Source organism: Monodelphis domestica, chromosome 2 (genome assembly GCF_027887165.1).
Source record: "Monodelphis domestica isolate mMonDom1 chromosome 2, mMonDom1.pri, whole genome shotgun sequence".
Taxonomy (NCBI): domain Eukaryota; kingdom Metazoa; phylum Chordata; class Mammalia; order Didelphimorphia; family Didelphidae; genus Monodelphis; species Monodelphis domestica.
The window spans coordinates 172,560,155-172,587,146 of NC_077228.1; the positions used below are offsets into that span (position 1 = coordinate 172,560,155).

General features: G+C 41.5%; 1 protein-coding gene across 1 annotated transcript in view; it reads right to left on the bottom strand.

Annotated features, from left to right (window-relative positions):
- Positions 1-26,992, bottom strand: part of IL6R (interleukin 6 receptor) — a 65,602-nt gene that overhangs the window by 18,609 nt on the left and 20,001 nt on the right. The window contains exons 2-6 of the mRNA XM_007481993.3: positions 21,492-21,740; positions 18,650-18,773; positions 13,614-13,789; positions 12,548-12,714; positions 10,990-11,128 (exon numbers count right to left, since the gene is read on the bottom strand). Coding sequence (XP_007482055.1) covers positions 10,990-11,128; positions 12,548-12,714; positions 13,614-13,789; positions 18,650-18,773; positions 21,492-21,740 — 855 coding nt within the window. The remainder of the gene's footprint in view (positions 1-10,989; positions 11,129-12,547; positions 12,715-13,613; positions 13,790-18,649; positions 18,774-21,491; positions 21,741-26,992) is intronic.

Sequence of the window (26,992 nt, forward strand, 5' to 3'; positions counted from 1 at the left end):
CTTAGATTCGGCTGCTTTCCTCAATACCACTAAAAGGGAAGGTAGGGGGCATAGTGACGAGATAAGCCCCAGAAGAGTGGGACCTTCAGCAATGAGACCCAACATGTAGCATAAATAAAGCCAGCAGAGGACAATAAATTAAGGAGATATCGGAATGGATGACTGCCTTCAGAAGGAAGCATACATCATGATTAAATATTCCACTGCTCTTATTACAACTTTCAGTAGGGAATAGACAAAAATGAAGATTGGGTAAATGTTTTCATCCCTCAAACTATCATCCTATATCATTTTGTTTTTCCATAGTCAAACTCCTAGAAAAAAAGCTTCCTACCCTCTTTATCTCTACTTTATCTCCTTTCAATTCTTTGCAATCAGACAACTATACTATTCAATTGAAATGGATCTCTCCAGTGTTAACAGTTATCTTTTATTATTTTTAAACCCTTACCTTCCATCTTAGAATCAATAGTAAGTAGTGGTTCCATAGCAGAAGAATGGTAAGTGACTTGCCCGGGGACACAGAGCTAAGAAGTATATGAGACCAGATTTGAACCTAGGATCCCCCCAATCTCTAGGCCTGGATCTCTGAGATCCACTAAGACATCTAGCTGCCTCAACAGTTATCTTTTAATTGCAACATCCAATAACCTTTGCTGACTCTTCATCACTGTTGACTTTTCAGCAGCATTTGACATCGTCAGGTACCCTTTCCACCTGAATGCACCCTTCTTTGGCATTCTATGACACTACTCTCTCTTGGTTCTCCTCAGTCTCTTTTGCTGGATCATCAACCATTTTCCTCCTCTCCTACAACTGTTAATTTTATTTATTTTAAAATATTTTTCCATAGTTACATGATTCATTTTCTCTCCCTCCCCTTTTTCTTCCTCCCCTCCCAGAGTTGACAAGCAATTCCACTGGGTTATATGTATTATCACTTAATACCTATTTCCAAATTATTCATTTTTGTAACAGTAATCTTTTAAAAACTAAAACCATTTGGGGACTTAAGAATATCACAGCAGTTTTCTTGGATAATTTCTTATAATATGACATCTAGACTTTTTTTTTGGTCATGACTTTCAAGTAGTCCAATAATTCTTAAATTGTCTCTCCTCGATCTATTTTCCAGGTCAGTTGTTTTTTTTTTTCCAATGCGATATTTCATATTTTCTCCTATTTTTTCATTCTTTTGATTTTGTTTTTATTGTTTCTTGATGTCTTGTGAAGTCAATCGCTTCTATTTGCTCAGTCCTGATTTTTAAAGAATGAATTTCTTTTGATCTTCCTTTTCCATTTTATCTCTTCTACTTTTCATGGAACTCGTTTCTTCACTGGATTTTTGTGCCTTTTTTTCAGTTCAACAATTTTGCTTTTTAAATTATTTTCTTTTTGCATTGGTTTCAATCCCACCCCTTTTTCCTTGACCTGTGTTATCTGATTTTTTAATTCCTTTTTGAGTTTTCCTAGTGTTTGAGACCAATTTCCATTTTTCTTTGAAATTTTGCATGTGGTTGCTTGGATTTCACAGTCCCCTACTGACTCTGAGTTTCACTCTTTGTCTCCAAAGAAATTTTCTAAAGTTAGGTGTTTCTTTTGCTATTTTTTCAGTTTACCAGCCCTTTTTTTGTCTGTGAACTAGAAATTCTGAAAGCTGATGATTCTGTCTCCTGTGCTGCTGGCTTGCAAGGCTTAGTACTGTGAATTATTTTGCTCTGGGGTAGGTCTTCACAGAAATGCAGGCTTGAAAGGGTTCAACACTATGGACTTCTAGGATTCACTGTGGGCTAGTGCCAGGGCCTGAGATTTCAAGGATGAGTCTGAGGTACTCTTTTGTTGGTGTAGCCCAAGTCCAGGGATCCCGAAGTTGGCCTATGCCCAGGTTCAGAGCCTGGTGCAGTAGGTGGGGTGTGGTGTGGTTGGCCAGCACACTTCTGTATGCAGTTTGGCTTCTGGGTCCCCCTTATGTCATGAAAATCCTGTGAAAATTGACTCTCTGCTTGCCTTTCAAGTTGTGTTTAGCAGGAGAGCCCCCTCACTCCATCTTGCTGTTGGTTTTTGACTTCTGTTGCTTTGAGGCACTTAAAAAAAGTGGCTTGGAAGGATTGTCAGAGAAATTTCAGCTTTCTCCACTACTGAGCCACCATCTTGGCTTTGCCCCTTAATTCTATAAATTTATGAAGATTATGAAAAGAAACAATGAGGAAAGGAATCAGGAAGCAAAATAAGAGGAATGAGAGAGAAACCAGGATGGGAGGGTAGTGAGAAACTAGTATACACAGAGTGTGAGCAAAGAGAATGGAGAGAGGAAGAGAAAGCCACAAATAGCCCTTTAAATGCTAATGAGTTAGGGGCAGCTAGGGGGCTCAGTGGATTAAGAGCTAGACCTAGAGATGAGAGGTCCTGGGTTCAAATGATCTCAGACTATTCCCAGCTATGTGACCTTGGGCAAGTCACTTAATCCCTATTGCCTAGTCCTTACCCCTCTTCTGCCTTGGAACAGATATTGATTCTAAGAAAAAAAGGATTTTTTTAAAAGAAAAGCATATTAGGGTCAGGTAGATAGCACAGAGGATAGAGTGCCAGGCCCAGAGATAGCAAAACCTGGGTTCAAATTTTACCTCAGACACTTCCTAGTTGTGTGATTGTGGGCAAGTCACTTAACCACATTTGACTAACCCTTGCCCTTCTGTCTTAGAGTTATTACTAAGCCAGAAAGTAAGGGTTTTTTTAAAAAGTACTGCCCGTAGGGGACAGCTAGGTGACTCAGTGAATTAAGAGCCAGGCTTGGAGATGGGAGGTCCTGAGTTCAAATATGACCTCAGACACTTCCTGACTGTGTGATTGTGGGCAACTTACTTGACCCCCATTCCCTAGCCCTTACCACTTTTCTGCCTTAGAACCAATACACAGTATTGATTCAAAGATGGAAGGTAAGGGTTTAAAAAATAATAACAAAATAAAATATTCTAGATCCTATGAGGCTATCCATCCATAGAACTGCCTACTTTTAGCTTTCTGTAAACTCTAAAGTGAAAAAAAAATTGCTCCCACACTTAATGAGTGTTCCTGCAAAACCTAATAAAATCTCTTTGTGAAAATGGTTGCTAGGCAGCTATGTGTGGGTCATCCCCATTCATGTGCTATTAGCATCAAATGGCTGTTCTTTCTTCACTGACATCAGCGACAGAGAAAGCAGTCAGCCAGGAGAAAGCTAAGATACCCTCTGCTCTGGCCATTCACTCTGCCAGTTAGAGCTCAGAGCTAAACTCAGGGTCAGTGTTACTGAGCCACAAAGCTTCAGAGCTAGAAGGGACCTCAACGACCTTCTAATCCCAACTCAGACCTGGAAGACATCTCATCTATGCAGAGCCCAAAGCAGCTTTCCAGTCTTTACTTAAAAAGCCCCCATGAGTGGGATCCCTCTGCCACCAGAGGCAGCCCATTCGACTTTGGAATAGTACTAAGTTATTAGCAGGGGTGGTTAAATGGCAAGTGGCTAGAGTCAGGAATGAGTTCAGATCTGATCTCAGGCACTTACTCACTGTGTGACCCTGGGCAAGTCATTTAACCCTGTTGGTCTCAGTTTCCTTTTCTGTAAAATGAGCTAGAAAAGGAAATAGCAAACCACTCCAGTATCCCTGTCAAGAAAACCCCAAATGGGGTCATGAACATTTAGACATGACTGGAAAAAATGGATGAGCAACAACAGCAAATTGTTAGTAGGCTTTCCTACATTGATCCATAATAACAAGTATACTCTTACAAAAATGAATAATATGGAAATATGTTTTAAGAGATAATACATGTATAATCCTGTGGAATTGCTTGTCAGCTCTGGGAAAGGGAAGTGAAGAGGGGAGGGAGAGAAAATGAATCATGTAACCATGGAAAACTAATGTGTAAATTTGTTCCTGGAATAAAATAAAGATAATTTTTTAAAGTAATAACAAGTATTATCATTGAGCACCACTTCCTACCTACATGAACTTGGGAAAGCCACTTACCCTCCATTGCCTAGACCTTATCACTCTTCTGCCTTGGAACCAATAAACAGTAATGATTCTAAGATGGAAGGTAAAGGTTTAAAAAGAAAAGTACATTATGGGGGGAGCTGGGTGGCTCAGTGAATTGAGAGCCAGTCCTGGAGATGGGAGGTCTTAGGTTTAACTCTGACCTCAGACACTTCTTGGCTGTGTGACCCTGGGCAAGTCACTCACCCCCTCCCCCAACACACACCATTGCCTAGCCCTTATCACTCTTCTGCCTTGGAATCAATAGACAGTATTGATTCTAAGACAGAAGGTAAGGGTTGTTATTAAAAAAAAAAAAAGAATTGGAGATAAAAGGGAGTATATTCCAGGCACAGAGGGTGAGCTTGTGGGGCAGCCTGAGAAAAGACAAGGAGAGAAATGAGAGAGTGCTGTGTGGGAAGAATAGCAAAGAGATCGGCCTGGCTCGGATGCAGTGGGGAGAGAAGGGAAATAATATATAATCGTGTAACAGGGACATCCCACAGAGCCTACTCAGAGTGGCTCTTTCTGGTTCCTGATGACTTCTTGGGACCTTCGGGATTTGCTTCCAGCATATGACTCATGGATAAGAGGTTTGTTCTGGGAGATGACAAAGAGTCTTGTTAACTGGCTACAGAGCTGGAGAAGCTGATGACTCAGTGTATGTGCAAAAGGATTGGCCTGCCCTTCTGCAGCTCCCTGCTTTTCTGGGCAGAAACATGAAGAAAATACTGTTTTTAACCTGTTTGGATGGCGGAGGGATGGCCAGCCCAACCCAGACCGCTAAGTGACTGTGAGCTCCTGGCTTACTGAAGCGTATGTCCTGCCTAGGCAAGCCTGTGCCTGGGTCTGGGGTCTATCCTTTGGGGGCTTATTCTTTCCTGATTTTAGGCGTAAGAGTACTTATCCTACAATGGTCTGGGATGCTCATAAGAAGCAACTTGGTGAATTCCAAATGTCCATCTTTTCTACATACACTGAGTCACCTGTTACTCTAGCTCAATACCCAACCTGGGGCACCTTCGTCATCTCACACTGCCTTAGTGATGAGTCCTACATGGCTGGACGCCAGCCTCGATGCTCCCACAACATCTGCTGGAACCAGTAGTAGCAACACCCAGCACGCTCTATGGGATGTCCTCACTAACTAAAGCAGGCACAATCAGTCAGACCTAGATTGCAAAGAGCTTGAGATGCTAGACAGAGGAATTTATATTTGTTCCCAGAAGTAATAGGGAACCACTTGAATTTATTGAGCAAAGGAATAATATGGTCAGCCCTGTGATTTAGGGAGATCATTTTGGGAGCTACATGGAGGACAGAAAAGAGAGGGGAGGTACATGGGGCAGGAAGACCAATTGGAAGAATGTTGCCATAGTCTAGGGGAGGTAGCTCAGGGGACAGAGACAACTCTGGCACTTCACTTAGCCCTAACTGCCTGACCCATGCAGCTCTTCTGACTTGGAATCAATACTAGGGGCAGCTGGGTAGTTCACTGGATAAAGAGCCAGGCTTAGAGAAGACAGGAGGTCCTGGGTTCAAATGTGGCCTCAGACACTTATAAGCTGTGTGACCCTGGGCAAGTCACTTAACTTCCATTGCCTAGCCCTTACCACTGTTCTGCCTTGGAACTAATCCATGCTATTGATTCTAAGATGGAAGGTAAGGTTTTAAAACAAAATTAGGCTAGGGGAGAGGTGGAAAGGATTTGAGGTAGGGTGGAAGCTATATGAGTAAGGAAAGAGAAGGGAATAGCTATGAGAGATATAGCACCGACCTCTCAAGGTTATTATGAGGACAAAAATGAGACTTTAAAGCACTTTGCCTAAAGCTATAGAAAAATGCCAGTTATTTATTATTATTAGCAGCTAGGTGGCCTACTGGAGAGAGAGCTGGGCCAGGATTCATCTTCCTGCATTTAAATCTGGTCTCAGATTCTTCCTAGCTGTGTGACCCTGGGCAAGTCATTGAACCCTGCTTGCTTCAGTTTCCTGATCTGTAAAATGAGCTGGAGAAAGAAATGGCAAACCACTCCAGCATCTTTGCCAAGAAAACCCAAATAGGATCATGAGGAGTCATGACTGAAATGGATGGATAACATGTGAAAAAAATCTAGAGGTTTCAGATGATAAATCTTAATATGAGCTAACTGGGCAACATAGCTCCAAACAAAGCTACTCTGCAAGATAACAAAACTGACAGTTGCGGAACTAATAGAACACAAGTTCTTCCAAGGGCAGGGACTGTTTAATTCTGGTCTTTGTATCCCTCATGCCCAGCACAGTGACTGGCGCACAGTGTTTAACAAATGACAGTCAAATGAATGAATGGATGAATATATTATTTTACAACTTATAAAGGATGGACTCTCAGCAAAACAGAAGACTGAGAAGTCATAGGAATTCAATATACAACTCAAAAAAACCCCCCACATTTTTTTGAGATTCTCAAAAAAACATTGTTCTTAAGAACTAGCAATGGAAGAATTTGGGGAAAATGGGATCAGGAGAAACAGAAAGTGAAGGAAAACTACATCCAAACTGTCAACAGAAGAACAAAAAATGAAATTAGAAATTTGGGAGGAGGGGTAGCTAGGTAGCACAATGGATAGTGCGCCAGGCTTTGAGTCCAGCAAGTCATGTAACCCCAACTGCCTACCCCTTATTGCTCGTCTGCCTTGGAATCAATTCTTAGTATCAATACTAGGGGTAGTTAGGTGGCTCTATGGATGGAGAGAGCCAGGGCTAGAGATGGGAGATCCTGGATTCAAATCTGGTCTCAAATATTTCCTAGCTGTGTAACCTCCCCATTACCTAGCCCTTACTGCTCTTCTGCCTTGGAACCAATACTTACTATTGATTCTAAGACAGAAGATGAGGGCTTAAAAAGAGAAAAATTCCTGAAGATACAAAATCATGCAGAATGGATATGCTGAAGGAATGTAGGAGGAAATGGAATTAGTAAAAATATCAAAAGAAAAAATAAAGAAGCAAAGAGGTCAAGTAAAAAGGTCTAAGAAATTCTAGAACAAGATAATAAAATTCCCGTTTGGAGATAACCAAAGGAAAATAAACAAAACAACAGACTTGAGAAACAACAGAATTATTTCACTGGAGAGAGCAAAGGGATGAAAACTAAAGCCAAAACAACAAGCCCAGGAAATGACACAACTGAAAAAAAATGTGGATTCTATGCAGGCAAAAATGAGAGATGTTGAGGGCAGGGCATAAAGAGAAAACTGAATAATTGTAAGGCTTCCCAAAAATTAAGGGGGAAAATCTGATTGTTATATATTAAGTGATCATAGAAGAAAAATTTTTGTTTATATTTTTTAAGGGGACAGTTTGTAAGCTGACAGCATTTGATACCAGCAATGGTAAACCTTGTAATAGATCGATACTTGAGGGTGTATATTGATTGTACATTAAATAACTCATGGATCAAGGTTTGCCTACCCTCCTCCCTATACCTCCTGGTTTCCTCCCGCTCTTCAGAAGCCTTTCAGCTTCCCCTCCCCCCTTTCTTCTGTGAGCTATGAGATTTCCGAGGAAATACTCTTTTCTCTTCTTTCTCAAGTAAGGGTTTATTTGGGGAAGACAGGACAAGGATGGAGGATAAGGTACAGGGAGCCTTGGTTTGGAGGATATTGGAAGAAATAGCAATCCAGTCACTCTTGTGAAACAGAGTCAGTCAGAGAGATATGAGGACAACTGTCTTTCTTCTTCTTTTTCTTTCAAATCAGCCAGCCAGCAAAAGTCTCTTCTTCAATCACCGCCATCAGCCACAAGCCACAAGCCAAAAGCCCAGTTCAGCCCAGTTCCACCATGTTGGCTTGACTTCCACTGTCTCCCAGTCATATTACAATTGGAATCTTCATTTTGACTGACAGCTTCTGTCCTCAGCTTTCTGTCTTGCATGCATGCCTTGCAAATTCTCTCCTCCACAACCTCAAACTCAACTCACCCAGACACCATCTTGTGAGAATAGCATCCAGATTGTGTGACCCTGGGCAAGTCACTTAATGCCCACTACCTGGTCCTTATTCCCCTTTGCCTTTGAATCCATACTTAGTATTGATTCTAAGACAGAAAGTAAGGATTTTTTAAAAATAGTATCAGGAGAATGAAAGATCAAAAAGAGAGAAGACTAAGAGAAAAGCTAAGGAAGATAATAAAGAGCCTTTTATTAGTTATAACAAGTAAAATAAGATTGATTCAAAAAGGGATGAAATGTTGTGCTTGGAATGAAGAAGACCCAAGTTGGAATCCTATTTTGGTTAGTTATTTAGTTGTGGGATGGAAGTAACTCCACCCCTCTCAATCTCAATATCCTCATCTATAAAATGGGAATAATAATAGCCTCTGCCTCTTAGGACTAGTGTAAAGATTAAAGGGCATAATGTATTGCAAAATTAAAAGTCCTGTGTAAATGCTAGCTGTCATAGGCTAGTATTATTAAGAAAAAGAACTGACTTCTGGGGCAGATGAGAGGACAGTAACACTGGCAAGGGTGAGAACACTGACCTGCTCAATTCTTTACTTTGTTTCTTTTTTTTTCTGCCAAAGAAAATAATTTGGGATCTAACTAAAAATGACTAATATGAATTTGAACCTCAAAGCAGGTAGGGAGGTTGTAAGAGTGCACCTAGCTGCCTTTGAGGAAGTCTCAGTAACTAGGTGTAAGAAGGTAGTCAATCAACAAGCATTTATTAGGGGGCAGCTGGGTGGCATAGTGGATAGAGTGCCAGGCCTGGAATCAGAAGATCCTGGGTCCAAATCTGGCCTCATATGTTGCCCCCCAAGAAGCTTACATTCTAATAGGAAAGATAACACACAAATGTGTTGAGAAGGGGGCAAGGGCAGAGTGTACTGGCAGGGCAGACTAGAGGTGGCGATCGTGCCACATGTCTATATCCTCCAGAGAAGTCCAAAGATTAGTGGGTTCTTTCCCTCTGCATTTAAGCAGTTAGTCTTAGTGGAATCACTAAAAATTAGAGCTCAGAAAGCAACAATTTACAAAGTTCTTTCTTACCAACATTTGATAGGGTTGGACAGAACAAGCATTAGTATTGCCCTTTTGTAAAGAAATAAAGTAGGGCCCAGAGAGGTAAGTCATTGCATTGCCCACAGTTACATGCCAGTAAGAGTCAGAGTTGGGATGTAAACCCTGGCCCGTGACGTCCATTCAACATTCTTCCTGTTGCCCTTGGAAGTATTAATGCAAGTGAAGTAGCCAGATCCCTGGATGCAATGGTTCTACCAACTCTGCACTGTTTAGACCACATTTATTAAATGTTATTTTATTCTGGGTCATGTATTTTTTAAGCCCTTACCTTCTGTCTTAGAAGTATTAGTTCCAAGGCAGAAGAGGGGTAAGGATTGGCAATGGGGGTTAAGAGTGACTTGTCCAGGGTCACCCAGTTAGAAAGTGTCTGAGACCAGACTTAAACCCAGGACCCTCCCAACTTCAGGCATGACTCTCAATCCACTGAGCCACCCAGCTGCCATATATATATATATTATACATATATATATGTATAATATATATATATAACACCTTCCGTCTTGTAATCAATACCGTATATTGGTTCCAAGGCAGAAGAGTGGTAAGGGCTAGACAATGGGGGTCAAGTGACTTGCCCAGGGTCACACAGCTGGGAAGTGTCTGAGGCCAGATTTGATCTCTAGGCCTGGCTCTCAATCTACTGAGCCACCCAGCTGTCCCCAACCAGTTGCCATATGTTTTTAAAAAGGCATTAGCAAAGACTCTTCAGAGGACAGCATCCAGGTTGGCAAGGATTACAGAAAGCATTTCATGTAAGAATTATAGGAGGTGGATATGTTTGAAGGAAGTGGGCAGGGAACTAGGATTAGAAGATATGGGTCAGGGATGAGTATCTGGGAAGAATATTGACTATTATCTTCAAATATATGAAAGGCTGTTATACAGAAAAGGTCATCTATTTGTACTGTTATTCCAAAAGACATATCAGACATTTGGAATTGGAAGGGGCTTCAGACCTCTTCTAGTCAAGCCCTCTCCTTTTAAATTATGGGGAAACTGAGGCTCTGGACAATTAAATGCCCAATTCACACAGGTAGGATTTTAACTCAGATCCCCTAATTCCATAGCCAATGCTCTTTCTATTAAACCATGCAGCCTCCCAAACAGAGAGAGGGGGGCATATTTGGACTTAACCTGAAAAAGAACTGTGTAACAGCAATGAATAATAATAGCTAGCATTTATAGTATATAATATATAAATTATAGATAATAGAAATATATTATTTATAGTAAAAATATATAATATATATAAAATAGCACTTTAAGATTTACAAAGTCCTTGACAGATGTTATCTCATTTGATCCTCATGACAACCCTAGGAGGTAGGCGCTATAATTATACCCATTTTACAATTAGGGAACTGAAACAGAATTTAAGCCATTTGCCCAAGATCACATAGCTAAAAAGTGTCTGAAGCTAGATTTGAACTCGGGTCTTCCTGACTTTAGACCCATGGATTTATGTGGTAGGACATCTAGCCACCTGTCTTGAGAGAAAATAAATTCGCTGTCACAAGAAGTGACAAATGGGGGCTGGATGACTGGTTACCTATTGAGGCTATTCTAGAAGGGTTGAAGTACTGGACATCAAGGACCCTTCCAACACTAAGTCAGAGGAATCCAAATACTTGGCCTGCACACCTGAATCAGAATTAAGATGTAATTGAGAAATATTTAACAAATACTGGAATAAAATAAAGAAAAAAATTTAACAAAATATTTAACAAAAATTTAAAAATACAATAGAACATATATAATGTTAACATGCCACTTGTAGGGATACTTAGGTATGGTATAGTGGCCCCATTTCTATTTTGCATTTAACACAACTACTGCAAGTCATCCAACATTGTTAAGCTTTAAAAAGCCAAGACTAAAGGAAGAGGATTTGTCCCTTCCCCAATTCTACCTGTCCATGGGGTGCCTGTGACCTCCTGGCTCCATTCACTCCATTTGCCAAGACTAAACTCTTCCTGGGCTCGAATCTGCACCACGTGCCTCTTGCCCATCCAGGCATCGCTAATAATCAATGAGTGTTGATCCTTACTCTGAAAGAAGCACAAAGACAGGAGATGAATTAGGCACGTGCACACACAGACACAAGCACACATGGGCACCTAAGCTCCAGAACACATGTACTTGGATGAATGGACAGCTATGAGTATTCATCCACTCACATGCAAATACACAAGATAAAATGTCTTCAAACACATATGTGTCTAACACTCTTTTCACATGCACACATACATCCATACCATCCTTAAAATGAGTTAATGGGGCCATCTTCTAACCAGCTGTATTTGGGTGATAAATAATACAATTCAGGGGCAGTTAGGTGGCTCAGTGGGTAGACAGTCAGACCTAGAGATTGGAGGTCCTGGTTTCAAATTTGACCTCAGACATGTCCTAGCTGTGTGACCCTGGGCAAGTCACTTCATCCCCATTGCCTAGCCCTTGCTATTCTTGTGCTCTGGAACCAATATTCAATATTGATTCTAAGATGGGAGGTAAGGGTTATAATAATAATAATAATAATAATAAATAATACATTTCAATAGCACTTTCAAACCTTCAGAACATTTCTCTCCTCCTTACTTTGCCAGGAATTTTCACACTCCTGCCCCTATTTTACATGGGAGGAAGCTGAGGTTTATAGGAATGACTTATCCAAGTCAGAAAGACCTGATTTCAAATCCAGCCTCAGACACTTACTAGCTGTGTGACCCCGAGAAAGTCACTTAACTTTTCCTTAATTTTAAAAAATAGAAAAGCAAAGACATGGCTTATCCAGAGTCATAAAGCAAGTAAATGTTGGAACTGCTATTTCCGTTTAGGTTTCCCAATTCTAGCTCTGGTGCTACTGCCACCACTACTCACTGACTTTTGAGGAATCAGTAAATCATAGTAAAAATGATAATAATAATAGCAGCATTTATTGTTTGCCTCAGTTTCCTCATCTGTCAAATGAGCTGGAGAAGGAAATAGGAAGCCACTCCAGTATCTTTGCTAAGAAAACCCCAAATGAGATCACAAAAAAGCAGACAGTACTGAAACAGTTGAACACCACCAACCAGATGGCTCTACAGGAGCCGTTCCCAATAGGATTCAGTTTCCATTACTTGCCCCCACTTGCCCTTCCCTTTGAAGAGATTTCTTTCAGATGCTGCTACCTCAGTAACTAAAACAAAAACAAAACGGTTGGGAGGGGGACGCTCTGTTGACACACAGGAACTGTGTGACCCTGAGAAAGTCACTCAGCCAGCTCCCTGGGATTCACCTACTAAGCCACAGGCGGATGATATCTCCATCCCGATTGGGTGGAAATCCCGCCCCTCCCCAGTTCCCCTTCCGTTCACCCTCCCCAATCCTGAGGAGAGCAGAGTCTCGTCACGTGTCTACACGTGGTCACACTGTAAAGAGGAACTTTCCGCTCCCCTAGGTCACGAAGGGAGGGGGACTGAACTGACCATTATCTTGGTGAAATCCTTGGTCTTTTCAGCCCGATATCTGAGCTCAAACTGGAGCCTGTAGTATGTGGAGTTCCAGGAAGGCGGATCTTTCCAGGTGACGTTGAGGCGATGGGGTTTTTTGTCCACGGCTGTGACTGTGATATTGGTTGGAGGATCTGGTTGAACTGGAGTTGCGGAGGGAGGGGGAGAAAGAAGAGGAAGGGAGAAATGAGAAGGGAATCTACTAAAATGGCAAACTTGGTACTTAGGACAGACCTTCCCCCTTCATTTATTCCATCAAGAAACATTTCTAAAGCCAACTTGGAAAGCCTCTGCTGACAGTCATCCACACAGGTTGGTACATAAACCGTATCCCTAGTCCCCAACTCAGCCAGCAAGTGCCGGCTCCCAGGGTGAGAGCTGTCTCTTCCATTTTCAGAAATTGGCAAAATGCTACAGATTAGAACTCACTTTCTGGTTTTGTGGATCATCTATACTTAGGAAATGGAAGCTGCACTTAAAAGTATGTTGGGGGCAATTGCTTTACCCCTAGAAAGCTTGTTGTTAAACATTTATTAGGTGGTACCTAGATTGAAAGCCAGGCATAAAGACAGGAGGTCCTGAGTTCAAATTTGACCTCAAAATTTTCCTGACTGTGTGACCCTGGGCAAGTCACTTGATCTCCAGTGCCTAATCCTTACCACTCTTTGTTTTGGAACCAATATTTAGTATTGATTCTAAGATGGAAGGTAAAGGTAAGGATTTTTAAATAATTTATTTAAAAATTTTTTACCAGCATACCCTTACTCACAACCCTTGCATTATGGCTCTCTGGAACCATTAAGTAGCTCAGTGGGCATAGCATCAACCTAGAGACAGGAGGTCCTGGATTGAAATATGACCTCAGATACTTCCTAGCTGTGTGGCTATTGCCTAGCCCTCACCTCTCTTCTGCTTTGGAACCAATATTGATTCTAAGATGGAAGGGAAGGATTTTTTAAAAAATGGTTGGCTCACCACAAGGGTTTAACTAGGAGCCCCCACCCCCTTATGCTCTCCTTGGGGAAGGCCAGGGCATACTTACGGACTTCATAACCCCTGAATTGCTGGGCTTTGCTGACCTTCCTCATGACCCCATTGGTGACACATAAGACAACCAAGTAGAGCGAGTCATCCTCTTGCCTAAGATGAAAGGGGCAGGAGAACTTCTGTGATCCTTGCAGGTATTGGCATGGCTTCTGGAACATCGCTTCCTTCTGTCTGCCAGAGACACAAGACCAAGACCCCCAAACATTTCATTTCCAGCATCCCCTTTGCATTGCCTCTGATGCACAGACCCAAAAGTGAAAAGTGGTAAAAAAAAAAAAAACCTAGAGATTCCATTTGGCAAATGATAACTACATTTCTAGGGTGGCAAAATAGCACAGTAGATAAAAGTGCAAAGCTGTCCTGAGTTCAGATCTAGAGGCAGACCTTTACTAGCTGTGTGACCATAGACAAGTCATTTAACCCTGTTTGCCTCAGTTTCCCCATCTGTAAAAGGAGATGGAGAAGGAAATAGTAAACCATTCCAGTATCTTTGCTAAGAAAGCCCCAAAAGAAGATACAAAGAGTTGGACACAACTGCATTGACTCAACAACAATAAAACGGATATTTCTATGCTGTTCTGTGGTTTACATGAGAGGAAGAATAGTAAGATAAATAACAGCTGACCTAGAAGCCAAGAAGCCCTGGTTTAAAATCCTGACTCAATACCCAGTGGCTCTGTGTGTGTGTCTCCAGGTGAGTCACCTAATTTCTCCATGTTCTAAGGAAACGAAGATTTTATTATTTTTTTCATTAATTTTAACCCAGTGGAATTGCTTGTCAACTCCAAGAGGGTGGAGGGAGACAACAAGAATCATGTAGTCACAGAAAAAAATTTAAAATAAAATTAAAAATTAATGTGGGAGTAGAAATCCAGAAGAAAACATGTGACATCCCTTGTTTATATGGGTATGTGATTTGGAGTTTTGGTGTTAAAGGATTGTTCTTTTACAAAAATAAATAATATGGAAATGGATTTGAGTGATATATATATGTATATATATGTATGTGTATATATATACATATTTGCATATGTATAACCCAATGGAATTACTTGTCAACTCCAAGAGTGTCAACTTGTCAACTCCAAGAGTGTCAACAACCAAGAGTGGGGAGGAAAAAAGGGAGGGAGAAAACAAGAATCATGAAACCATGGAAAAAAATTTTTTTAAATAAAATAAAATAAATAAAATATTTTTTTTAAAACAGAGTAATCTTTTAAAATGAAAACCCCAAATCCTATACCCATATAAACAAGTAAGAAATCATATGGGAAACTAAGAGTTTAAGTGGCAAAGAAGGTTACAGCCTGCATTGCTAGAGGGAATTTTTTCATCTGAGAAATCCTTTTACCAATAAAATCATTGCACAGTATCCCTACCTCCTGCGGTTTAAACCTATTTCACCTCTATTCTCTCATTTTCATCTCCCCACTGCCCTGTGAGTTGCTTGTAAATATTATTCCCATTTTGCAAATGAGAAAGTAGAGGCTTCAAGAGATTAATCCCTGGCTATGGGTTCAGATGTTGTTGCTATTCAGTCATTCCAGTCGAATTTGACTCTCCATGACTCCATTTGGGGTTTTCTTGGCAAAGATGCTGGCATGGTTTGGTCATTTCCTTCTCTAGCTCATTGGACAAAGGAGGAAACGGAGGCAAGCAGGTTTTTAAGACTCATTCCCCAAGAAAGAGATATTGACAGCTTTTCCGCTTTACCCTCAGGGTCTTGCCCAGGGTCACACAGCCAGTATGTATCAGAGTTGAACAGGTCTTCCTGACTCCAGCCCCTGTGTTCTAGCCACTGGCCATCTGTACCTTCTCATTTTAATTAATTGAGCATACTAGGGTCTCAGTCCGAATGTAGTTACATAAAGTACTACAAGTGCTTTGAGCAATCTCTACATCCAGGACCCTGGGATATGGCCCCACTTTCAGTTCAGAAGATCCTGCCTCAGCTCCTACTTCTGGTCCTTTCCATTTGTGAGATAGACCTTGGGTCAGTCCTTTTACCTCCACAGGTCTCTGTTTCCTCATCTGGAAAATGAGGACGCTGGGCCACAGGCCCCTTCCAGTGATGACTACCTGAGCAGAAAATGCTTTGCCCTGTCTTTTCTGTGGATTTTCTCTGGAAAGTAAGGTGGGACTAAAGGCTAGGCAGGCCAAAAGTTCCATGACCCGCTCCCTCTCCATCTTCTCTGGCTGTTCCCTCTGAGCAGCATCCAGTTACTCTTTGGTGTGAATCAACCTGAGAGGCTTAGTCTGAGCATTCTTTCGCAGGAAATACTGAAGGCTGAAGCAGAGAGTTCTAGCGGAAATAACGTACACTGCGTGTTCTGTCACTGTTTTCTGCTATTTCCCATTGCAAATGAACATATAAGATTTCAGCCACATCACAAAATAAACAAGCATTTGCATGCTTTTATAGCCTGGTAATCTTACCACACTGGGCTTCTTTGTTGTTTAGTTGCATCCAACTCTTTGTGACCCCATTTTGGTGGTTTTTTTTTTTTTTGGCAAAGATCCTGACACAGTTTGCCATTTCCTTCTCCAGCTCATTTTACAGATGAGGAAACTGAGGCAAATACGATGAATTGACTTGCCCAGGGTCACCCACTGTCTGAGGCCAGGGGAGTCTATCAGGAAGATGAATCTATCTTATGGGCCAATAATAGGCCTGATATGACTACGGATAAACTCTGAGTTCTAAGTAGCCCATTTACAAACAAAGACTTGAAACACAATATTATTAGTAAATCAGATAAGCCAGGAGATGTCTATATCCTTTTCTTGGGAAATGATTCTTAAATAAGCAACAGCTTTGAATAATCTTTAGTGGTTTTTAGCAATGGGGCAAGACCTAACTCTTCATTTATAGATTTTGGATTGCAAATTTTAATATAAAACCGACCCTGAGCCTGTGGACCATCAAGAGAAGCTTTGGGAGACTACTGGTAATAATAATTATAAATCCTTTGGGGAGATTTTAGGGCACGGTGTGGCACTGGAGAATCTGTGAATCTGATCTGGGTGTTTATCTGGTTTAGATTAGGCTGGAAAACATTTGGAGTGAAGGGGCCTCAGCTGCAGGGCTGTCAGTTAATGACAAGATTGTGAAACAGGCCCAGTGTATCTTTGGCACCTTCTGCTTCCTCTTTTGGCATCCCCCCTTCTCACCCTTATTGCCCCCATCCCTACATGCCCTGTGCCTTCATGGTACCCTACCTAGCTGGAGTATCCAGGTCTACCCTCCCCTTGTTTCTCCAGCAAGTGCTCATTTTCGGTCTCTCTTTCAGTCTCTCTGCCTTTGTCTCTCTTTCTGTCTCTGTCTCTGCCTCTATTTGTCTCTTCTTTATGTCTTTCAGTCTCTGTCTCTACCTCTATTTCTCTCTTCTTTCTGTCTCTCTTTCCATCTCTCTGCTTCTCTCTCTCATCTCTCTCTCTGTCTTTATCTCTGTCTTTCTGTCTCTGCCTCAATTTCTCTGTCTCTGCTTCTATTTCTTCTTTCTGTTTCTTTTTCAGTCTCTCTTATTGTCTCTGACTCAGTCTCTGCTTCTATTTCTCTTTTCTTTCCATCTCTTTCTCTCTCTGCCTTGATTTCTGCCTGTCTTTCTGTCTCTTTCTGTGTCTCTTTCTCACTTTCTCTATCTCTGTCTCTCTTTCTGTCTTTGTCTCTGCCTCAATTTCTTTCTCTTTCTGTCTCTCTCTCTCTTGTCTCATCTCACATTCAAGTCAAGTCAACAAACATTTATTAAGTACTTTCTATGTGCCAGGCATGACAATATGTTATTTCTACTTGGCTTACTTGCATTTTAATAAGAGAGCATCTCCCAAAGTTGTTGTGAGGACCAAATGAGATAAGATATGTAAAACCTTCCGAAAACCTTAAAATCTATGTAAATGCTAGCTATAAATAAGTTAATAATGATAATAAGCCCAAGAATTTACTCCATGATGGTGGAATTTCAAGGCATAAAATCAGAATTTCAGAGTTTGAAGAAACCTTAGAGGCCATCTCCTCTGACCTGCACCTCTAGAGTGTAAGAAATAGTCAGTCATATAATCTGCCCTGGAAACTTTCAGTGACAGGGAACTCACCACCTCCTGAGGCAGCCTATTCTCAGACAGTTCTAACTGGAAGGAAGTTGTTCCTTAGACTGAGCTAAATTTGGCCTCTGTGTAACTTCTATCAGTTACTCCTACTTCTGCCTTCTGACATTTGCCATCATCGTGAACCAGGAGGGGAAGATATTTTTAGGGGCCTAACTGGAGCTCCTCAGAGCATGCCATGCCTCAGTCCAGTAGATATTTTCTTTCTTTTCCCCTCAACACCTAGTGCTTCATGAGTCATGACGTCTAAATACCCTCTCTCCCCTCCTCAGGATTATCTGATTTTTAAAAATAACTCTTTGTCTCTTAGTAACAATTCTAAGACAAAAAAGCAAGGGCTAGGCAAAAGGGGTTAAGTGACTTGCCCACAGTCACACAGCTAGGAAGTATATGAGGCCACATTTGAACCCAGGATCTCTGGTCTCCGGACCTCACCATCTCTATCCACTGTGCCTCCTAGCTGCCTCCTCCCCCGCCCCCCAAGAGTATTAACAGAGCCATATTGGCTTTAAATGAACAACAAAGTGAGAAATACTATGGGAATTGGTATCTGTTAATTGTGAGTCCACTAGTTGGGTACATTTTCATAAAAGGACCTTGGTGCTAATGGACAAGAGTGCAATTAACGAGGTTAAGTTATTCATACCCAGTATCTCCTTGTTGGGACCATTCCAATTGGCATTTAATTAATTAGTTATTAAGCCCTTACTTTCTGTCTTAGAATTGACATTAAGTATTGGATCCAAGGCAGAAGAATACTAAGAGCTAGATAATTAGGGTGAAGTGGCTCGCCCAACATCACTAGGATTTTTTGAAACCATTTGAACCCGAGCACTCCCAACTCTAGCCTGATTCTCTATACACTTTGCCACCAAGCTGCCCCTGATGGTCTGATTTTAAGATGAGATCATGTCCCAAGACACTTACACATGCCTCACTAACAAGACAGCCTCCGTCTGTGGGGATGGTTTCCTCTGGGGGCTCCATTCGCACTGAATCCTGCTAACGAAACTCTTCCAATGGCACGAAAGCACAGGCTCTTCAGGAGGATCTGAAAAGGAAAGGCAGAGAAAAATAGGGAATTTCGTCCCAGTAACAGACAAGAAAAGTCTTCTTCTAGGGTGTGAGAGGACCAGGCAGTTTAAAGAGAAGAAATCTGGAAAACACAGAGCTTCATACCCTGTACGGGATTCCCATATTCCTCAAAGGGTGAACAGTACATTACATTCTAATTAGGACTTTGTAAAAATCAGGGGTGCCAGAGAGCTTACGTCCCTCCTAGGAAGGAGAATCAGAAGGTTAAAGAACATTTAGAAAATTTGGAAAGGGACCATTTAGTACAACACTTTCCTTTTACAGATATAGAAACTGAGTTAAAAAGAGGTTAAGGGGGCCCATGGGCAGTGGAGAGAATGGGTCTAGAATTAGGAAGATTCTAACTCAAATCTAGCCTTAGATACTAGCTGGGTGACCCTTGGCAAGTCACTTAACTCTATTTGCCTCTGTTTCCTTGTCTGTAAAATGACCTAGAGAAAGAAATGGCAAATCATTCCAGTATTTTCCCCAATAAGACCCCCAATGGGGTCATGAAGAGTCACACAAGACTGGAATGACTTAACAACAATAAATGAGCTTGTAGCAAGAGTAAAAAATAGGATTTGAATCAATATCTTCTCATTCCCATAGTGATTCTGCATCATGAGTTCTTTTTCTTCAAGCTTTGAGAATAGAGGAAATCTCAGAGAATATCTAAGCCTCATTTAATAGTTTGACCTTTAATGTCAAGAAAAGGAATTTTGAACATCTTCAGCTTCCTCATTCTTAACATGAAAGAGGGGAAATGCCCTACAAATTAGGAAATAACATAATCGGTGCCCATAAGCAGTTCAAGCCTCACTCCAAACCCCACTGTCCTTTCTATTTATGTTCTAATTGTTCTCTGCAATCAATCAATCAGTCACAGGCCCACTTTTATCTTTTTTTGCTAAGGTCCAAGCCTCCACTGAACTTGAGGAAGTGTCTGGGGTCACATTTGAACCCAGGACCTAGTCCCTAGGCCTGGATCTCTATCCACTGAGCCAACTAACTGTCCCCCTCCTTTTATTATTTAAGGTATCTTCCAGGTCATTGAGATAACACATAAGAGAAGGAGGCGTATATTTCTTTTTTTATTTTTGCCTTTCCCTTCTATCTTGGAATCAATACTGTGTATGAGTCCCAAGGCAGAAGAGTGGTAACGGCTCTGCAATGGGGGTTAAGTGACTTGCCCAGGATCACACAACTAGGAAGTGTTTGAGGCCAGATTTGAACCTAGAACCTCCCATCTCTAGGTCTGACTCTCAAACCACAGAGTTACCTAGTTGTCCTCAAGAGGCAATATATTTCCAACACCAGTTGAGACCAAACAAACTAACTTAGTATATGAGTAGAGTTCTGAGCTCTTTTGGTCTTTAGCTACAAAATACCTGACTCAGCCAAGAGCCAAAATATTCTCCAGTACTTGTCACTTGCTGGCAAATATAATAGGCTTTTCCTGTAATTTCTTGGTCCAAGTAAATAACAGGATATTAAAGAGGTCTTTTCAGGTATGGCACATATCTGAGAGTGTTCAATCAACAAATATCTATACACAGTATGAGGCACTGAGGAAGATGGCAAGTTTAAATATGAAAAGGTATCTGCCCTCATGAGGCATACAGTTTAGAAAGAGAATATAATAATACAAACACACATAAGTCTAAAACCAAATTTTACACAAGTGCATTAGAAAGATGCCATGCAAAATTCTCCATGTAAGGTCTAAGAAAGAAGGTTGGCAATGATAGCAGAGTTTGAAGAAGACTTTTCAGGGAGAATTAGGTGGCTCAGTGGATTGAGAGCCAGGCCTAGAGACAGGAGGTCCTGGATTCAAATATGGCTCCAAACACTTCCCAGCTGTGTGACCTGGACAAGTCACTTCACCCCCATTGCCTAGCCTTAACTGCTCTTCTGTCTTGGAACCAATACATAGTATTGATTCTAAGATGGAAGTTGATAGTTTTTTAAAGGCTTTCAGAAAGGGATGGCATTTCAGGTGGGCTTTAGAGACTAGATAGAAATTCGGTAGGCGAAAGGGGCAAAGAGGCAAAAGTACTGAGGTTGGTGTATATTGGGGTATGGGGGGAAATTGTCCAATTTGGTCTGGAATTAGAAATGTAGAAGTAGGCAATGTAAAATAAATCAGGAAAGCTGGGGATGGTGAGGTGGAAGGTAGCCCTGGATTATGGAGGGTCTTGAATGCCAAGGAAAAGAATCAGAATTTAACCCAGCAGTCAGTAGGGAGCTACCAAAGAGTTTTAAGCAAAAGAGTGTGACATGAAGTTAGTTTAAATTCTAAGGAAGTTTAGCCCAACAGCATTATGAAAATTTAATTAGAGAAAGGCTCCATGGCCTTTGAGGCAATGGAGAATGTATTGAAGGATCTTCCAAAAGAATAGTGGCAGAACATTGAAAGAAATAACTAGGGAAGTAGAAATGCAAAAGCAAAACCTATGACATCACTTATCACAGGCATATATGGGGATGTGATTTGGGGTTTAGGCTTTATAGCAAAAATGAATAATTTGGAAATAGGTATCAAGTGATAACATTTGTATAACCCAGTGGAATTATTTGTTGGCTCTGGGGTGGAGGAGGGAAAGAAAACGAATCATGTAAATGTGGAAAAATATTTTGAAATAAAAATCAATTTAAAAAATGGTGGCAGAACAAAGCTGGGGGCGTTACTCACCAACAACTAGCAGAGGTAAGGTCCTCACCAGGCTGCCATTCACGTAGCATGTATAGTTTCCTGAGTCACTGTACTGCACGGACCTCAGTAATAGCTTGCCCCCCACCATCTCCCTTTGACCAAGCTGTGGGCCTATAGGCTTGTCCTCCAATGTCCAGCGAATGGTGGCATTATTCTTCAGCTCCTCATTCAGGCAGGTCAGAGTGATGGGGGCGCCAGGCACCTGGGTCAGTATATCACGGGGCACGTCTGTAGAAGGGAGGAGATAGAGAATCATAGAACTCCAGACTCCTGCCAAGGCTTTTCAGCAAAGCTGATTCTTGAGCTGATTCTTGATTCTTGATTCAGATCGCTCACCTAGTCCCGGCCCTGCCCTCCTGGCTCCTGCTCCGGCCCCTGGCCCAGCCCCAGCCCCAGCCCCAGCAAGTCTGGCCTCCGACCCAGATGGCTCATCGCCTCAGGCCCAGCCCCAGGACCTAGTCTGCTGGTAGCTGTCCTAGTTTCTTCAGGACTCACAAACACCAGCTGGTAAAAAAAAACGGGGGTGTTCTTCCTTAGGCTACAGGGACCACAGGGGGAGACGAGGGGAAGGAAGAGACTTTTCCAAACAGGAAGTTACAAGCATGGCATATTTCACAGGATATCTTTTGAGTCTTTCATAATGTGGCATATTTCTGTAGTTCTGGCTACTGACTGGGTAAATGCTTACTTGCTTATATCATTTTAACTGGGTCCTGATTCAAGGACCTGTTATAGATTTATTTTTCCTTTACTTGGAATTTTTACACATAAGACTTTGATAGTCTATATTTCATCCAGAAATTATCTTTTTTATTTGGATTTTTCTGATGTTTATTTCTCTTGCCAATTGATTCATATACCTCATAACTCAGCCATGCATCCCTAAGTGATCCCTGTGTTTTTCAATCACCCTCTTCAGGGGGGGTATGTATAACTTTATTATTTTAAATTGCAAAGTTTAAATTCCTTGAGAGAGAAATTTTAGGTTAAGAAACATGCTACCTCTCCAAATCCAGAAACTGAACTGTTTGGAGAAGACACCATGAAGATGCCTCCACAGACCACAAGCTGAACAAGAAAGATCAAGAATGAACTTTGGGTGTGGGGTTTGAATGCATTTGTTTTGTATGTATACTCTTATGCCAAAGGAGACTACCCCCTAACTGACTTTTTGTCACTGCGCCTAGTAATCATTGGTTTTGTTTTTTTTTCCTCTTATCCTCAAATTATTGTAATTTTTAAGTTGATTATGTTTCTGTGATCCTTTTGGGGAAACTGGTTTCCCAATACGATCACAGAGGGGTATGTTAAAATGGAGATTTGAACCCCAGACTTCAATCCCCAGAAGTCCTTGGTACATCCCAGAATTCCCCATAATCTCACCTGAGTCTCCACCTGGGCCAGGTCACAATTTAGTATTTAATGGGCTCTCTGCCTCCCAAGCTCTTCCTCTACTTGGATTTGCAAGATGTAGTGAGTGAGTAAGCTATGAATGGGCTAATCAGCCCTAGGCATGTGGTTTATTATTTTGTATCCTTGATTTCTGATAATCTTTAATAAACCTCATAAAATATAATACTTTTATTACTAGAAACTAATTTAACTGTTACAGGAAGGGACACTAGCAACTAGCTGGGAAGCCTGGTAGAAGTAGGGACACTTGAGCTAAGTCTCTTTTCAAAAAACAAACAAAACCCTTTACCTTCCCTCCTAGCATAAAATCCTTTTTAAAAAAAAACTCTTACCTTCAGTTTTTGAATCAATACTGTGTATTAGTTCCAAGGCTGAAGAGTGGCAAGGGCTAGGCAATGGGAGTTAAGTGACTTGCCCAGGGTCACACAACTAGGAAGTATCTAAGATAAGATTTGAACCCAGGACCTTCCATCTCTAGGAATGACTCTTGATCCAGAGCCACCTTGCTACCCCATTTTGTTTCCACCTCAACTGGGCATCCTATTTAGGTATATTGCTAGGGGGCAGAGGCATTCTTATGTCTCGGGAAATTCAGAAAGATGTTGCTATTGGTTGAACCTGGGACTTGGCTAGCTGGTAATACTAGCTGGTACCTCCTTCACAATATAATCGAATGAGCAATAGATATGAAGTTGGGAGGACCAGAGTTTGAGTTGTTGAGTTGTTCAAGAACTGTTGTGTGTAGAGCATTTTCTGGAAATAAGAAGATGTATATGTAAATATAGCTATATGATATATATATAAATATAGATCTATGAACATCTCATCTACTTACCTTCTATATCTATTTCCATCTATTTATCTCTCTATATAATCTATCTGTTCATCTATCTCTATATCTGTCTGTGACTTTCTGTCTGTTTCATCTATCTCTATCTTTGAACCTCTCTCTCTCTCCATCTATCTATAGCCATCTATCCATTTCTCTCTCTCTCTCTCTCCCCTTCCCTACTTATTGGCAGTACATGAGCTGGCCTTAAAGGAAAAGAGGAACTTCTTGGAAATTGATTGAGATTGAGGTGGGCAGGGCTGGCAACCCCCTAAAATGTGTTCTCCTGTACACAGTGCTCTCTTTAAAATGGGGAACAAAGACATACACAATAATAATTCAAAAATGGGGGAAGGAGAGCAATCCTGCTTACTAGAGGGTGGGGTATGGGAAAAGCAATAATATGAGCTGGAACCTGATTATGGAAGTCCTTGAATGCTAGAATCAGGAATTGATATTTAATTCTGGGAGACACAGAAAGTTTTTGAGTAGACATGATGGGTGACATGATCCTAGCAGTGTTTTCGGAAGATGATTCAGGAAGTGACATGTGAATAATGGATGAATTGGACAAGTGACACAGACAAGAAGTGGCAAGACCTATTAGGAGTTCAGAAATGTTATTATCCCAAAGCAAGACCTTGGATTACCCAAAGGCCCCTACAAAACCTAACCTCTGATTTTAGAATCCGTGCTAGAAGAAAGGTCTCTGGGCAAGTCTGGGCTCCAAAGACTATAGAAACTCTGTTTTGGATGGGTGTTTTCCAGGTGTCTAAACAAGATTATAAACACCTGTGCTGAAGGGCCCCCAGCTACAGGGCCAGCCCTAGGCAAGATTGTGAAGCAGCCCTGATGTCTCTTTGGCAATTTCCACTTCCCCTTGGGGGGGGGGGCTCTATGCCATGTGCCAAGTGCTGGCTACTCAGTACAGACTCCAGCATCCTGTCCTGTCCTGCCCTCCCCTCTTGGTCCTAGTTTTCTTTCTTCTTTCCAGATTTCCTTCCTTCCTTTCTTCCCTTTATCTCTCCCCCAATCTCATTCTATCTTTGGATGAGCCATTATTATTATTATTCTATGGCACTGAAACTGCCCCTAGCTCTTGTTGACCAAAATGTGCTGACTTTTCAATGTCCTTGGACCTCAACCTGTGTCTTGGCCTCCAGCCAGTGAGAGGATCTGTGTTTACTCTCAACACAGACCTCCCTACATCTCTCCATAAAGCTGTGTCCTTCAGCAATAGCACTTCTAGGCTGTCCTTCCATGCCATCAAAACTAGAACATCAAACAGTTTGGCATCTAGAAGCCAAAGGAGGACTTAGGATGGGGACCACGATCTCTAACTTAATCTATGGTGGGACCAGCAGTGTTGGAGGCAACTCTGTATTCAGTGAAAGATAGACCTGGGATGTCAGGTACAATGAAGGGAGGCCTTGAGTCAAGCTTGAAGTTACCTTATAGTTATATAGCATTTTTGAATTGTTTCTTTCTCTTGCTCCACTGCCAAATTTACTCTTAAGAGTCACAACTCACATTTCAACATTGCCCTAAGATTTCTATTTTTTCTTTTTAAAAATTTTCCATAATTACATGTAAACAAAAATTTTAATATTCACTTTTTAAAACTTTGAGTTCCAAATTCTCTCCTTCCCTTCCTCCTCTATTCCCTCCTTGAGAAGGCACCTGATTTTGATAGAGATTATGCATATGCAGTCATGCAGAATATTTCCAAATTAGCTATGTTGCAAAAGAAAACACGGTCCGTTGGGGGCAGCTAGGTGGCTTGGTGGATTGAGAGTCAGGCCCAGAGATGGGAGGTCTTGGGTTAAAATCTGGCCTCAGACACTTCCTAGCTATGTGACCCAGGGCAAGTCACTTAACCCCCATTGCCTAGCCCTTACCACTCTTTTGCCTTAGAACCAATACACACTATTGATTCCAAGATGAAAGGTAAAAGTTTTTTAAAAAGAAAACACAGATCTCTCCCCCCAAAAATGCACTAAAATTTTTCAAAGAGCTATTGTCACAAATAGTGTGTCAAGAAATAATTCTTACCACTACCCCCTTCCATTTTATAGAAGACACTAAGACTCATAAAGGTGGGGTTACCTTCCCCGGGTCACACAACTAGAAAGTATTAAACCCAGGTCTCCTGCCTCCAGCCTAGAGTTCTTTCCGCTATACCACTCTTCTTATTTATTAGTTAGGAAAGCCTGGCACTGAGGAGGACACTTGGATACTAGTCACTAGGTGATCTGGTAGGTCAGAGTAAGTCTCTTAAATGTCCCCCTCTGTAGGGAGGTTGGCCTCTCAGCCACCTACTCTCTGTTTCTCTGGATTTCTATTTCCTTATCTGTAAAATAAGGAGGATGGATCAAATGATCTCTAAAGTTCCTTTTAAGTCTAGTATTGTGATCCTTTGATCCTTGACCATAAACATGAAGATCATTCTTGAAAGAAGCTAGCTGTCTTACCCTGCTGCAGTCAACCTCCAGACCCCCAGGCATTACCATCTTCCCTGCTTCTGCACCCTCAAAACCACTGAGACTTACCATCTGCCCTACTACTGAACCCCACAGCTGTGTTGTCTCCTATTAGAATGTGAGCTCCTTGAAAGCAGGGATTGTCTTTCTTTTCTATTTGTAGCCTCACCACTTGTCATAGTGTTTTGCATGTAGTACACACTTAACTCTTTTTCTTTCAAACATTCACTGAGAAACAATGTAGCCCTTCCTCCTTTTTCCATGGAAAGGGAATAAGCATTTATCTGATACTCTGTGCCAGGCACAGAGCAAAGAGCTTTTTGCAAGTATCTCCTTTGACCCTAAAAAACAACCCAACATGGTAGTTATTATCTTCATTTCATTATTGGAGAAACTGAGGCAGACAGCTGTGAAACAATTTGCCCAGTTGCCCAGCTAGAAAGTGTCTGAGGCCACATTTGAACTCAGATCTCTGATTCCAGGCCTGTATTCTGTGCTAGACCATCAGCTTGCTGCCCCTTTAGAGGATAGTTCAGAAGGTGAATGATCAGGAAAGGGGGAAAGGGAGAATCAAAATTCTCCATCTCAGAGAGCCCTCGTGAATCCTTAGACCAATCAGATGGAATTTTGACTTTCCAGATTTGCTACTCTCTCTATGGGATAATTCCATGGAGTCCTCCTGGAGCCCCCCCCCCCCCATTTCATCTTCAAGACTGACCTTCTGGCCAGACTGACCTAAAGATGGGCTTTCTCAAGCC